General features: G+C 40.0%; 1 protein-coding gene across 1 annotated transcript in view; it reads right to left on the bottom strand.

The window, feature by feature from the left end:
- Nucleotides 1-1,013: 1,013 nt before the first annotated feature.
- Nucleotides 1,014-15,369, bottom strand: part of CRB1 (crumbs 1, cell polarity complex component) — a 132,247-nt gene continuing 117,891 nt past the window's right edge. The window contains exon 10 of the mRNA XM_019530568.1: nt 1,014-1,431. Within this exon, the coding sequence (XP_019386113.1) occupies nt 1,216-1,431 (216 nt within the window). The 3' untranslated portion in view covers nt 1,014-1,215. The remainder of the gene's footprint in view (nt 1,432-15,369) is intronic.

Genomic DNA, 15,369 nt, shown 5'->3' on the forward strand with positions numbered 1-15,369 from the left:
CATTTGTAGGTACAAAAACAATACGTGTTTTTATTTGGCTGATACCAGTTTTCCACCACATCAGGGTAGCTTGTCATTCCACGGGGTCTGCATTGTTAGAAAATTTTTTAAACCTTCCCATTGTGCTATTAATTATAGTTTGCATTGTTATAGCTATTTCCAACAAAGCATCTCAAAGTTTTTAACAAATATTAAGGAATATTAGGAGGTAGACAAACACTATTTACTTCCATTTTACAAAAAAGCAAATGGTGGCATAGAAACTGGGAACACCTATTTCATGATTTTCAAGTCTACCCTTTATCCACAAGGCAATCCTCCTTCTCCTTTCCTGATATTTTCTAAAGACACTGAACAAGTTTATCGTTTTGCAATGAATGCATGTTTGTGACCATAGCTACAAACGATTTATACAAAGAACAGTAATACCAAAGACAGTGATACAGACTGTAGGGCTTAAACTTTGCTTAGAGTCCATACTTTCAAAGATGAGTCACTGTGAGTAATCTAATCAACTTGCCTTTTTGGCATATAGGATCTTGCACTCAGAGAAGGATATGTCTTTGAAAAAGTGGTTAATGGAATTGTCTCTGGAGAAAGGTGGTGGAAAAGCAGGTGAAATGACAGCATTTAAGGAAGAAAAGTCCATCACTTTTGAAATGTTTATTTTGTTTCAAGGAAAACTTCCCTATAGCTTCTTTTTAATCCCTGAATTAAAGAATGAAAGTAGGTAAGTTTAGATACAGTTCTACTGCTAAAACCTCTGCTGATATCATTGGCATGTCCTTATTGTACAGGTGTATTTGATTTGTCCACATTGTCTTCTGCAGCAATGATTCACAGGTATTCAAAGCGGGAAAAAACCAAAATCGAAGCTGTGGTTTAAACTGCATCTGAGAGACAGGCACTTACACTTATCCTAGAAGCCACTACAGTCTGTAAGGCCTATTGCTGATTACAAAGGCTGTTTCCAGTGCAAACAAAATTGTCCTTGGACCAAAACAGTGGCAAATGGCACCAATTTACTCAAATATTTAAAAACTCTAAAGTTATTTGATTAAATGAAAAAAAATCACAGGCCTAAAAGTCATTGCAGCTTTCAGATGAATGTTCCTTGGTTTCAAAGACAAAATGAATAATGATTTCCAATATATTTACAATATTCCAGTTTGACCAGAAGCTGTTCCAGTATGTAGCACAGAGGACTGTTTCCTTCTAAATCAGTCTTTCCATCGGTGGCGGCTGCACCATGTTCCACATTTCCACCCGAGATCCCTCCTTCTCTTGCCGGCTGGGGCTGTAGGTCCCTTGAGTTGCCCGTTTGTTGGCCGCTATGACAGAAACCACAGCTGCCAAGAAGAGGATCAGTAACAAAACCAGCGTAACTGAGCCAATAGAGGTGAATATATTCGAGATCAAGTCAGCTGTCAACTAGAAGGATTGAAATAATTATAAATATAGTTGACATTAAGAAAATGGAAATGCACACACACTGGAGCTACCATGGTGGGAAAACATTGTGGAGTGTGAATCTCAAAAATGACAAAAGATTTAGGATTTAAAAAGCATTGGGCTAGGAGAAAAAAATAATCAGCCTTCCAAATTTTGAACATTAGCTTTATGGAAAGTCAATCGATTACTAATGACTAATTTATTTGACAATTTTCCTTCTATGCTCAAATCATTTATGAGCATATCAGAGTTTATTTCTAACTTATCGATTATTCAGCCATTATTCACTTAATCAATTTTACTAATATTTTTTTCTCCCTAGCTCATTGACAATCAGTTAATTGTAAATCTTTAATACTTCAGATTTGAATTGTTTTATCTGGATGCCTATGAATATTTGTGTTTCCTTCACTGGGCAAATCAAGTTTCTAATGGGAACATTTGTAGTTATAAATTCAAACTTTGCCTTCTGTAAATAGTTTTATAGAATATACCATTTTAGCAAGTGTTACTTCCAGTATTTTTTTTACTAGACTATTTCAAGGAGGTGAACTTATAAAAGGCAATGGCCATAACTGAAATGCATTTGGCAAATCAAATAATAAATAGTCATAGAAAATGTTTTGTAATATTCACTCGACTATACTATCAAATATAAATGTTACTTTTTTACCAATGAAGATTTGACCTGTGGCCTTAAAACCCTTTTCCAGAGAGGAATACATTGCAGAATGGATGTTTGGAGTGAATTATTTTATGCATTATTTACAGAGGGCAATGGGAAATGTGATGACATCAGACACAATCAAACACATCTGTCAGCCACAAGGTTTAGTTCAATGAAATTGTATGTTAGTAGATGCAAATATTGTTTTTATCAAATAGACTCTGCAGAAAGGAAAGCCATTGAAATGATACGGACACATAGAAAAGTGGACACTATGGACAGTATGACCCTAGAAGGTATTGGTCTTCCAGGCAGATTTTATATCATCTTTTGACTGATATTAAAAGTGACAGTTGAACTGTTATAGATGAATATGTGCTTGAGGCTGAACTTTCATATCCAAAATGTTTAAAAAGAGAAAACAACAGGTCAGAACTCATTTCTGCAGTTAGATACAGTTTTATACAGAATATTTACTGCCCTCATAAAGTGAACTGCTTAACATTCCTGCCCATGGGGATACTGCAGTCAAATTTGGAGTACCTTAAGAGGTCTCTGACTCCATACAAGTGCCCAATACATGCAGCATGAACCTATACTCTTCAACATTTCTGCAATAGAACAGCAGCACTACAGGAAAATCATTAAGACAATCCTCTTTTTCTGATTAAAAAAAAATCCAGTTATAATAATAAAGGCAAGTTTGGCTCAGGGTCACCCCTCAGGGGGCTCTTGACCAGCTGAGTTTGCTTTCTTCCTTTGTCCTTGATCATTAAAATATGACTCCCATGATTAAAAAAGTATTAATTTTTCTATATAGAAATAACTTACTCCAGGTGATAAATCACCCTGTACTCAAGAACCTGAGACAAGGTGATGTTGGATATGGCGGGGCTATTGCATTGTGTTACAATGCAGATGTCATTTCATTAGCTGTACAAGCAGCATTTTAAGAATATAGTTTTCTGTTTCTACTTGAGATTTTTTTAATTGAATCTATCAGCCAATTTTGAATAGAATCATCAGAATGGAAGGGACTTTATGTCTCATCTAATCTAATCCTCTGCACCAATATATAATTTCCTCATTTTAAATTATCCCAGATACATGTCCATTGAAGCTGTTCTTGAAACACTCCAAGGGAGGATTTAAAAAAAACAAAACCTCCATAATGTTGTCTTTCACCCGTGTCATTGTGGGATCTGAAAATCTCTCAATCATTAATGGATTGCTATCCTTAATAATAATCCTTAGCCCCTTGGGTGGTAGTCCATGCCACTAACCAACCTGTTACTGTATTCTTGAGAAAGGTAGTTAGCCATGTTACTCTGAAGTCAGGGAGAAGACAGGGCAGAGTGACTCCTTAAGGGCATAGACGAAACAAGGGGCGTATGTGCACAACACTTCAAAGCGGGTTAAATGCTTTTGCACTGCTTTAATTGTGTTGGTGTTTACAAGCATTAGCAATGTATTGTGCATTAATTCCAGCCATTATAGCACATTCAGCGGAATAACGTGCCTTAAATGACTTAGGGGAGCAGCAAATTAAAATACCTCTGAGGAGTTTGTTTCCCTACAGCTGCAGAGCGAAGCACCAAGCTCCGTGCAGTTCAGGGACTGGATAAGTAGCCCATGTAGGCAGCCTGGTAGCAGCCCAGAAAGGCAGGCTCCACCAAAGGAAAAAATTATCTTGTTTTTTTTTCCCCTGGAACCTGCCTTCCTGCATGAACTGTGTAGGGACCTGGTCCTTCCCTGCCCCCTCGGACCAACAGAGCTGGGTGCCTGTGGGCGGGTGCCATTGGGGGGGGTGCCACTGCCGCAGAGGTAAACACCAGCCCCCCTGCCCCTTGCTGCCCAGCAGCAGCTCACCCTCCCCTCCCAGCAGCCCAGCCCTGCCCCACCTCCAGCCATTTCCTTGCTTTCCTGCTGGTACACTGCTCCAGCACCATATGACTCCTGGCTGTATTGACGGAGCACGGGGCCCACACTGGTACCCTAGGGCCAGGAGCAGGAGGGGTGTGTGTGTATGCACACGCATGCAGGGAAGGAGGAAAAAAGTGTGTGTGTGTGTGTGTGTGTGTTCATAGGGTGAGTCCTCACACTGCCATACACACAGACTACCACACCCACACCCCCTCACACACCGCAGCCAACCTTCCCCTACACACATCACCCGATACCCACCCATACTCCACATATCCACACACACACCTACCCACATTTTCCCACACCCCCTACACCTGTCCTCCCTAACACACACACCCTCCCCTATACCCCACATACTCGCACACCCACAGGCCCCCACAAACCTATACCCACCCCCATTTCCCCCACAATGTATGAGAGTTAGACTTTATTTTAAGCTATTGTGCAATCACTTCTATGTACACTACACAAACGCATGTAAATCAGGGCAAAAATATTTCTTGAGATCAAATGAATGAATGTTGTAGATGTTTGCTTTTTAGAGCATAATTTGGTCTTTTTCTGGTTTCAAGATGGCAAAACCTCTTGCTGAAAGGAATACTTCTCAGGGCAAGGGGAGGGACTTCTGGTGGCAGTGGTCAGGGGTTAAGGGCAGGACGTTTGGTCACAAGATAGTGACCAGGGGGCGGAGGCACCTGTCAAAGGACAGGGCTCCCCTTGCTTACCCAAAATTTGGTAAGCGGCCCTCCACCTGAAATAGTTGCCTGCCCCTGAACTAGATGATTCAATAGTCTGTTCTGTCCGTAAACTCCATGACCATGTCCACATGAGCATGGACATTTGTTTCCCCAGGGACAGCTAGCAGCGGCACACCTTTTGCTACTATTAGTTGTCCCCACGGAACGTCTGTGCCACATGCCCTCTAGTGCACAGCAGGTTACCCCGGGTGGGGGGGGGGCGGCACTGGGCTGACCCTGGCAGCCTTACCTGAGGTCCTGGAGGCCTCCTGGGGCTGCAGCAGTGGCAGTCCCACTGCTTGGAGCCTGGCTGGCAGCCAGACTGTGGCTCTGGCCAGCCAGGCTCCAGTTTTGAGTGGCACACACTGTCCCCATGTGCACTGCTCTTCTTTTTTGTTTGTGTGGGTTTTTTTGACTCCTGAATGTCCAGGGGTCAACCCCCCCCTCCCCCCAATGCTGCTTCCTTGCAGTGCAGAGAACAGCTGAATGTGTGGTACATGGCACTCATGTCTGAACACAGCCCATGAATCTACTCAGTGGTGCAACTAGGATGGTGTAAGTGGGGCAACTGCCTTGGGCACCAACTTGGGCAGGAAGGAGCAAAGCAAAAAGCAGCTGCTGCCAGCAGCCATGGGATTGCAATTATGATTATGGAGGCAATAGGAAATCACCCCTGACCCTGTGCCCCAGCCTCCTAGCTGTGTCCCTACACTGATTAATCTATTAATCCATCTGGTGTTTTCCTGTTCAGATACACTATGTCATATATATAGACCTGTGAAGACAGTTGAACCAACAGCACTTTCTAAGGTCATGCTCTATTACAGTATTTTTTTTTATTTTACACAAAATAGAAAAAATGCAAATATGTTGGATTAAAAGTCAGAATGATTTAACTGCATTCATATTCTATAGATTGGTATAGAATGTATTCCCCTTAATCTGCAATAGCTATTCATTTTTAACTTTCAGTATCTGGCCAGCCTACTGTAACAGCAAATACTATATAATAACTCATGTAGAGGAAGCTGCTGGAACTGCACTAGTTTCTGGAATTGGTCAAAACTTGTCTCACAATTCTAGTCTGTCAAATTGTTAAATCTCAGATTAGGATCTATGGAACCATTTTCTGCCATAAAGATACTTCTACACCAAATGTATTTTTCTGTTCACTCCAATTTTCTAATATTAAAGAAATCTGCCCTTCCTCTATCCAGTTGGCTGGGCCCTATTGAGCTATAAAAACTATTAGTCATGGGCTATCCTGCTCTGTCAGCTCATATCAATACTAAGGTTTACAGTGCGAGGAGCCCTATTAGCAGTAGCAGTGAACTAATACAGAGTTGCCAGAAGGTTCTGCAATCTGGTCCCATCAAAATCAACTGTTTTTTTCACTAATTGATTGCTCAAAAGTTAATTTAATATGGAAGATGGAAAATGAATTGGCTTCAATCCAAAAGGGAAAAAAAAATGGAATCCAAAAAGATTTTTAAAAAACTCTGTCATAGGCATCAGGATCTGCTTGTCATAATATTTGATACTGATGACAGAACTGGGAAATATGTGAAAAAATAATCTGTGGTCCCAGGAAAGATGAGGCACTGAGAAGTATCAGAAACACAGTAGACCTGATAGTAAACTTGTGAAAAGGTGGCGTAAGTTAATAACCGCACAATACATGAATATTTGAATAATAGCAGGGATTGGGTATAACAGTGTGAAATTCAGACGAAGGCAACGCCTTTGTCTTACTGATCTTGTTCTGTCTGTGGCTACAACCTTTTGCAATGCATGGAGCCAGATAATGAATGCCTCCCTTGTTCTAGTGTCGCTAGTCCACCTGACTCCACTGATGCTACTTATGTAAGTAAATGCTTACACATGAACGTAAGTTGTGATCAGTATGATCTATGATACTTATGACAGCATCCATGTTGCCAAGACTCCTGAAGTCTCAAGGCACAGGGTGTAATGTACAGTAATATACAGTTAACGTCTCCTTGTATATTTTACTACCTAAACGTCAATTGCACGGATCAACACTAGTAACCCTTTTTCAGTTTTGCAATGCTGTCAGTATGCAATAGGCTTTATTAGTGTACCACAAGCCTGCAGGGGAATCCAACATGAGCAGTATTGCTTTCCCTAGAGCTCTAAAAGCAGAAGGGAAATCATCCTAAAAACTACAGGAGGATGCATGGTAGAGTTTACTGTGTTTCAACACAAACAAATAACTACAGCAGCATGTTGTAGAAATTATTCTTAGAGACACCTTGTCATCACAGCAGCACATCACATTATACACAGCGACTGATTTTCAGAATCCAGTATTTGCTAAAATATGTCGTACAGTTAAAAAATTTCTTCCCTAATCTAAGCACAGTGCTTTTCATAAGTACATTAGTGTATGTGCAGATTACAGAGATAATTTAACTCATGTAAATTAATACTATAATGACTCACGTAAATTAGTACTATAAAGGTGTACATGATAACAATTTATAGAAGTGAAACGTGGCATCTGAGCTCCTAATGTGTGGTATAATTGGGAAATCTTGGCTTCTGCAGTGACCATTACTAACACAAGGGTGACACTGGGAGATGCTCAGATGCCATACTGAAGCATTGAAGATTAGCTTCTTTTACAAAGAAGGAGGGAATCAAGTCCTTTAACTTTTAACTTCTGTTTGTTACATGCCCCAAGAAAATGTCTCTGTTAGGGTCTGCAGTACTTCTGGAATCAGAGGTACTTTAAAAGCAAAAGTGTTTTGGAGGCCTTCTGCATCAGGCATTGGAGATGAGTTTCTTTCCGCTCCAGCACCCAAGAGAAAACAGCCATACTTTGGGGTCTATCTAGGAGGGAAAAAAGAACAATAGGAATTTTAAATTAAAGAGACTGCAGAATTTAGGAACATGCCCTCATCTGCCATTTGCAGTACTTCCTTAAGAGTGTAGCACTGCTTATGTGCACCAGAACTGTAGCTGTTTAAGTTCCCAGCTCTGAGCAACTTTGATTCCTAACACTATTGGTCAGGTTATCACTTCATTCCTAGTGAGCAAATCCAGTTCATGCCATCAGATTTACTGCCTAAAAATCAAAACCATTTGCTAAAGTAATGAGGGACTATTGGCTTGAGTAGTTTAATCCATGTCAAAATTACTTTAAAGGGTTGGGGGGAGATAGGGATAATTTGACCAGCAAAAGAAAAAGCCATAAAATTGATCAAAAAGCTCATAGACATACTGAGTTTATTTCACTGAGGATTTATGACCGTCTTATCAGAAAGTTATTCTGTCTGAGGCTGGATTCAAATGAGAATCCCACTAGTTCAGTAAGAAATCCAGAGACTTGTACACAAATGCAGTACAGAGAGATAACCCTTGGTTTGTGGCATATGAGACTACAGTTTATGTTCAACAGCACTAAAATAGCAATAAATCCATATCTTTACTTTCTCCCAATACAGCTATATTAAATTAGCAACTTATGAAGGCCTATTTCCATTTTCTATTTTTTTTGTGTGTGTGTGACTTCTTTACATTCACAAATGATCACTGTTTGCTCTGTCTAGAATAAGCTAGTAAAACCGTTGGTACGACTAGCTGTTGTGCCAGTGCTAAATTCTAGTCAGCAAATCCTGAGAGTTATGTAGTCTTGAATGCTGGATTTTCAATCAAGAAAAAACACTATGGACTCAGCTGAATCTAAGAGGTTCATGTCTGCCCTAGGCAAATTTTGCACCAACCTCTAGAGGTGACAAACTTTCTTTAATTCACAGATGTAGTAAGCATTTGTCTAATTCCTTCAGGCTGTCACTTAAGCCCTGATTTTTTTTAATCTGGTGTTTCATTTTTTTCTTTCCATCAGCATTGTCTTAATGGATAGTCTCTCCAGCTTTTCTTAAAGCATTTCAGATACAAGCTACAGTCCCTAAAATTTTGGTTCCAGCGGAATTCAGTTCAGCTAACATTGTTTCATTAATCGTGGAGATCTAAATGTTCTGAACTCAGTGGTGGACTCTGAATGGACAAAGATTTTTTATAAGGTAGAATCAATCTAAATTACATTTTCAGTAATATGAATATCTGGTTTGTGTTCTGTTAATTGTAAGACATCAGTTGCTAAATGGATGTGATCTAGTAATAGTGTCAAATTGCATTCAGTACATTTGGGGTGTTTGTTTTAGGAAGTGACACTGAAAGAGTGATCTATTTTTTAAGGTCATTGCATTTCACTGCAGACCCAGTTCCATAAAGTGATCAGCACTCAGGTTAGATCCAACAAAAACCTCAGGGATGTGCTTAACTCTAAGCAAATGAGCAGTCCATTAAGAACATGGTTAAATGCTTCACAGGTGCACGTGGTCAGGACTGAGTCTGAGGTGCCTCTTTTCTTCAACCACCACTTAATTTTGTTCTCAGTGGACGCCTGGCTCAGTTGGCCACTGCAGGAGGAAAAATCATAGTTTTGTGGTGGGCTTTTAAAATACTCCCTGATATTTCTGCAGCAACTACCAGGGCTAATGTAAATGTGGTCAAGTTTTTTTTTTTTGGGAGCATTCTGTTGGTGCAGCTCCGATTAAATTTACAGCTTCATCATGTTGTTAGGAGATGCCTTTTAAAATTCTACTGACAGCCTCTGGTGTAAAACTTAACCATCTGCTGAAGTTTAAAAACACGAGAGGAGAAATACATCCCTGGTATAAACTCACTGCAGTAAATGAAATTGCACTTAGGAGGAATTTGGCCCAACACTGCTAAATCTGAGACCAGGCAAACAATAAGAAACAGCGTGTTAGCTAGCGAATGTGCCAGCCTCTGAGGATTGGTGTTCCATTCCAGTCTGGAAAAAGTTTTGGCACGTTACGGTAGCATCCACAATACAAAACATTAAATAGGCTCTCAGCCCTGAAGGTAAAATCCACATGAACATATCCCATGGAAGGCAGAAAGCCTCAAAAGGCAACTTGGAAAAGGGGGCTGGATAATGTATTCTGTATTATTCTTGCTTATGATACCTCTCTCATGTTGCCCTACCCTACCATTAATTGGTTAATTTTAGTTAACATAGAGGTACTGTGGTAGAAGTAGATCTTGAGCAAGGAGCTGCATTTGCACACATAAAGGCAATGTACAAGGCCATTCCAATGGAAATGAATGAATGTGGAGCTGATGCTGGCATTGCTGGTGGAGTGGTGAGCGCAGGAGGCAGGATCAGGAGGATAAAATCCCAGTGCAGAGAAGCAGGGAGTGATAGATGCAAAAGCACAAGGTGCTTGAACTAGGTACTCGGAAACAGCAGAAGCAAGAGTTGAGTGAAGGTAGTGATCTTCAAAGCTGCTTTTTGTAGAGCAGTGACATGACTGTGGGCCAGCCACAGAGTGAGGAAAAAAGAAGGTTTACATTTAAGATGTAGGGCCATCAAAATCTGATTGAAATGTTACATAGGAAGAACTGGTGAGATTTAAACATAGGTAAGTGGGGCAGGAGAAAAAAACAGTGTTTGGGAATAAGATTACCAGTTTGACTGACAGGAAGGCTGCTGAATTATTCCAAACCTTGCATGCATTTCCTTCATCTGGAATAAACAGTAGTGTTAATCTCCTCTGTATCTGTATAAATCAGGAACAATTTCACTGCAAGCACCAAACTAGCCGATATGAAACTTGAATCAGGTGCCCAATACTTAGTACTTCATCCTCCCCTACTGGGTGTCCATTAATTCTTGTAGACCTAAGAAAGCTGCATGAGTTTCACAGAGGACATTATTAAATGGTTTTCATGGTTGGTCCTTATATAGACCACATAGAATGGGGTAGTCGTCTTCATCTTTTTCCCTCTGAGTCCCTGCACAAGGGGCAGTTATAATCTGCCAAACAAGCTGGTCCAAAGCTACTGCACTTCATTACTCTCTGTTTGATCAGAATGTGCCAGTTACACATATCTGGTGTATAATATTATTATGTATACTATAATTATGTATAATATTATTTATTCAATGACAGCAATTAATGCTTGGCAGGTACAGAGTACATTTTTGTGTGTCTGTTCTTTGCAATTAATTAAGCATCCCAACAATTGTGGAAAGATCTGGAAATGATACTGAAAGGGTAAGTCATCTGTACAATACATGACAGTTAGTAGCAGCCTGGACAAAAAACAGAGGGGGTGTCCATATGATGCAATGCCATCGAGTTAGTTCTGGAAGCAGAAGCAGTATTGTACACATAAGCAATACTGCTTCAGGACCCAAGCATGTATTTTAGTATGGTGCTGCACTGTGCTGTGCCAGCAGAGCCGTGGCAAAGAAGTTTGGTGCCTGGGGCAAAGCCCGCAGTGGCAGCCTGCCCTCACCCTGTGCACAGTTCCAGGGGGCACGTGCCCCTCCATACTTGCCCAGGAGTGCACGCAGCGGCAGGAGCTGCCCCCCCCCCCCCAATGAGTTGCTTCTTGCAGCTCTGTCCTGCATCCCATTCGCTTTGGTGCCTGGGGTGGTCACCCTGCTCACTGCCCTGCCCCCTTCTTTGCTACGGCACTGTGCTGTGTACACATACCAGCTCGTTTGCTGCTAGCATGACATCTCTACATAGTACTGCATGTAGACCTACCCAGAGTCATGATTCCTAGTTGTGTGTTATACCATCCAATTTGCCTACTATGCAAACAGTATTCAAGGGAACTCTTCTCCCTCATTTGTTGCTAAGCTTCTGCAAAACAACCATGTGCTACTACCTGCCATTAAGCTGATGCAGTCAAGTAGCAAGAAAATAGCTATTTTACTGTTTCACACTTTCATACAACAAGGTATCAAGTCAACAGCTATCCTTGATTGGTGCAGCACTTAAATTGCAGCCATCTATTGCTTCCAAACGTAAATAGTAATTGGATAATATAGACCTTTACTGGCTGTGTATTCCTTGCCTTATCATGCTATATGCAAATATAGTAGGTTTTCTTAGCTCAGGAATTCAGCTAATTATAGTTCTAGTTTGACAAATTTGTGTCTATTGTTATCCTGTTAGGCATTTTTAATGCAGTTTTGATCAGGGAGAATTAACATGATCAAATATAAGCTTTGATGGAAACTTCAAAATAAATATTTCAAATTATTAGTCAAATTCAGCATCAGAATGCATATTCCTGTTCTGTCTTGATAAAATGGAAGCCCTCAGCTACAATGTGCATCTTCATTCAAATGCTTGACTTACCAGTACTGGGGTTTTGGGAGACATCTTTGGGGCTAATGGTAAGATGTGATGTTTCTCTTTATCACAAAACCTTAACTCTGATCCCATATTTCTTTGTATCAAAATCTGAACATGTTCAGCTGTCACATGCTGCATCCATGTGTAACATCATTATGCCCTCAAATGGCAGCATTAGATGGTTTTCTATTCAAATGTGAGCTGTAGATGAGTTTTTTGTTTTTTGTTTTGGTAGCTGTTGGAGATAAAGGCAAATGCCTTTTGGGGTGTTCCTAATGTGTTCTAATGCGAGGCGAGCAAGGAATTCTGCAGACATTTTCCTTAACTACAAATTACAAGTGACTGTAGTTGCCCACATGTTGTACTCTAATACACTGGCTCTGAGCCACTGGGATGTAATAGCAACCTTCTCAATAGTTTCCTTTGTGACTTAGGCTTCAGGACAAATATCAGAACCTCCCCAAAATCATTGTGGTTAAAGTAACTGAGTCCATTTTTGTAAGAGGAGAAAATAGTCTGGTCCCTCAATAGAAGGTGTGTTAAATATAAGTGTGATCCTAAATTTGATCTTAACTAAATGGTTTCAGTGGAAATAGAGGCTCCTTGAAGCAGAAAGAGCTTTGTTCTGTTCTGAGTCAGACTAATATATATCTTTACTTACTGGTGGAAACTGGTTCTGAAACACCATTATTTGTTAATGTTGGTTGTTTTTAGATATTACCAGTGTTCTCTGAAAAAAAAAGTTATGTATCTTTCCCCTGTTGTAAGTAGTAGTAACAAACTTGCTCTAATGTAGTCCTTTTCATCAATAGATCTCAGTGTGTGTCTTACAAAGGTCACTATCATTAATCTCCTTTGTATAGGAGGGAAAACTGAGGCACAGCAAAGGGAAGTGAGCTCCCCAAGGTTGCCCAATTATCTCCTGAATCTATGTAGTGCACTGCCTCCCTAAACGACTTACAGTTCCCAGCAATCACATCTTAGCATCCAGTGTTTGGCTACAAGGGAAAAGCAATCAGAAATCTTGTGGTAGAGGCGATATCTTTTATTAGAACAAATAGATAGTTGCAAAAAAAGTATTTATTTGCAAGCTTTCTAATAAAAGATATCGCCTCTGCCATAAGATTTTTGCTTTTAGATTAACATGGCTAAAACCTATATCCCTGGCTACAAGGGAGGAACATGAAAGTGCTCTTGTGAAATATTTATTTCATTGATAAAAAGAATTAAGAACAATTAATCCGGTATGACTTGAGTCCATGTCTTGTCTTTTAAACAGGAAGTTCTTTGGGATAGGATCTGTAATTCCCCTATGTGTGTACATCTGCAACTATTAAGGGGGAAAACCTGCTTTTGAGGTCTGTAGTTGCTGCCATAGTAGAAATGTTAAATGAAGACAAAAACAGGTCTAGTTATTATTTGTAACAGAGAGGAAACCATGTGTAGTTCGTCATCCTTGCCGAGGCAAGAGTGCTCAAAGAGAATCACAGCAATACTGTTTGTAGTAATTGGATACCTGAACTATATATGAGGTCTTCTGCTGGAGAGAAAGGGCAAGCTTCTATATTGTTTAATTGTAAGGACATTGCACTTACAGGAGCAAGAAGTTAGCTGCACATGGGCATTGGTTACAGCCTGAACTCAGACAAAGCTTCCACTGCACACATGGATCAGACTCTCATTTATTTTTTACTAATAGGACGTGCTTTGTTGTGCACTGGCCAGCCAATGATTTTGCCAAACATAAATACAGTTTAAGATGCTTTACACAGTCTTTTCTCTCCTGTCCTAGAGCCTGAGGGACCAGTCAACAATCAGTGGGAATATTGCCTGAGTGTAGAGTGCTAAATACAACCCCAAGGGCCTTGTTTTGCGCTAAAATATTCTAAGTTATTGAAATGACCTGTTGTCCTCCATCTCATTATCAGTAATTACCGTGAACCAATAAAGGCTTAATTCTTTTAAGTCTAAATGTGGGTGCTTTCAATCTCCCTCTCAATAGGAGTATGGCAGGTGCCAGTAGCTATAGTATCTACATATCCTGGAGATTTGAAGTCTCTTAGTGTTTTTGTTTCATGGAAAGAGAATTTGCTGTGTACAAATATAAACAAAAGACTTCTTCCTGCTACTGCTGACCATCTGAAATCATTGTGGAATTAAATAAAAAATAAAGGCTTCACAGCCTTTTAATGCAAATTTCATATATCTAGACAGACATATCTGACTGTCTAGAGCATTCAGATAACTAGGGCCTTCATATATCTGGGAGACTGAGAATTCACTGCTGTACTATGATGCCTGTCAGTAAATTCCACCGTAAGCATTCCAGTGCTTGACTTAATGAATGCATTCCTCTCTGCACTGAAGTTAAAATTTAATGTGTTAAAAAGTTGTATGAATAAAATTAATTGTCATTTCAAATCTGCTGAATTAAAATGTGAGCCAAATTCATGCTCAAAATTTAATGATGTAAAATCAGTTACCGAGGTTACTGAAAATAATTACAGTAAAATTTCAGGGTCTGGAGTTGGACTTAATTTAGCATCAGCTAACAGCTGTGAAAAGATGCAGGCTGTTGAGATAATGCAGAGATTTTGGTCAAAAAGATTCACCTGCATTAACTGTGAATTAAGCCAAATGTACTTGTAATCAAGTGCTCAATAGTTTACATCTTCAATTCAAAGAGAAATTATTTTCAAGTCAATGAGAACTGATTTTACAGCACCTTTAGGATCCACTTTTTCAGTCCCTACTTTCCCTTACTATTGCAGTATTTTAACATTTAAAATATTTTGTATTCTGATCCATTGGCGTGGACAGCAAACCAAGTAGGTTTGGGGACAAAAATGCAACATCATTGTGTGCCAGTGGTTCTCAGCCTTTTTAGATTGAAGGCACCCCTTGATATACTCAAGGCATCTCTTGGAAAATGCCAGCTCTTAGTTGTACTTCTTTTTTCGTGTGTGGAAAACTAATAGAGCTGTTATTTTGTTGCAAAGAGCTCGTAAAGACCACAACAGGTCAGAAAGTTTCTAACACTACGTATTTCTAGCTGAAAGCTCTGACTTTATCTCGTGAGTCATATTTGCAGATCTAATAGATGTTAACATTGAGTGGCACTGTGACACCCTTGAAAAGATCTCCAGGCACCCCAGGGTGCGGTGGCATCCTGGTTGAGAACCACTGATGCATGCTTTAAGAGAGTTCTAGTAATTACTGAAGCTCTCTTTGTGATCCACAAAGATGGACTGACTCTTGAGTTAAGCGAGTCGACTCAAAATTAAAGACTGCCACATCTCAGTCTGTCTCCAGCAACATGCAAAGATAGCTTTCCCAGCTTGCAGTTCAAGAGGTAACCTAGGCAGAGCAGCTCAGTGTTTCT

Source organism: Crocodylus porosus, unplaced genomic scaffold (assembly GCF_001723895.1).
Source record: "Crocodylus porosus isolate Cpor-Errol unplaced genomic scaffold, CroPor_comp1, whole genome shotgun sequence".
Classification (NCBI taxonomy): domain Eukaryota; kingdom Metazoa; phylum Chordata; order Crocodylia; family Crocodylidae; genus Crocodylus; species Crocodylus porosus.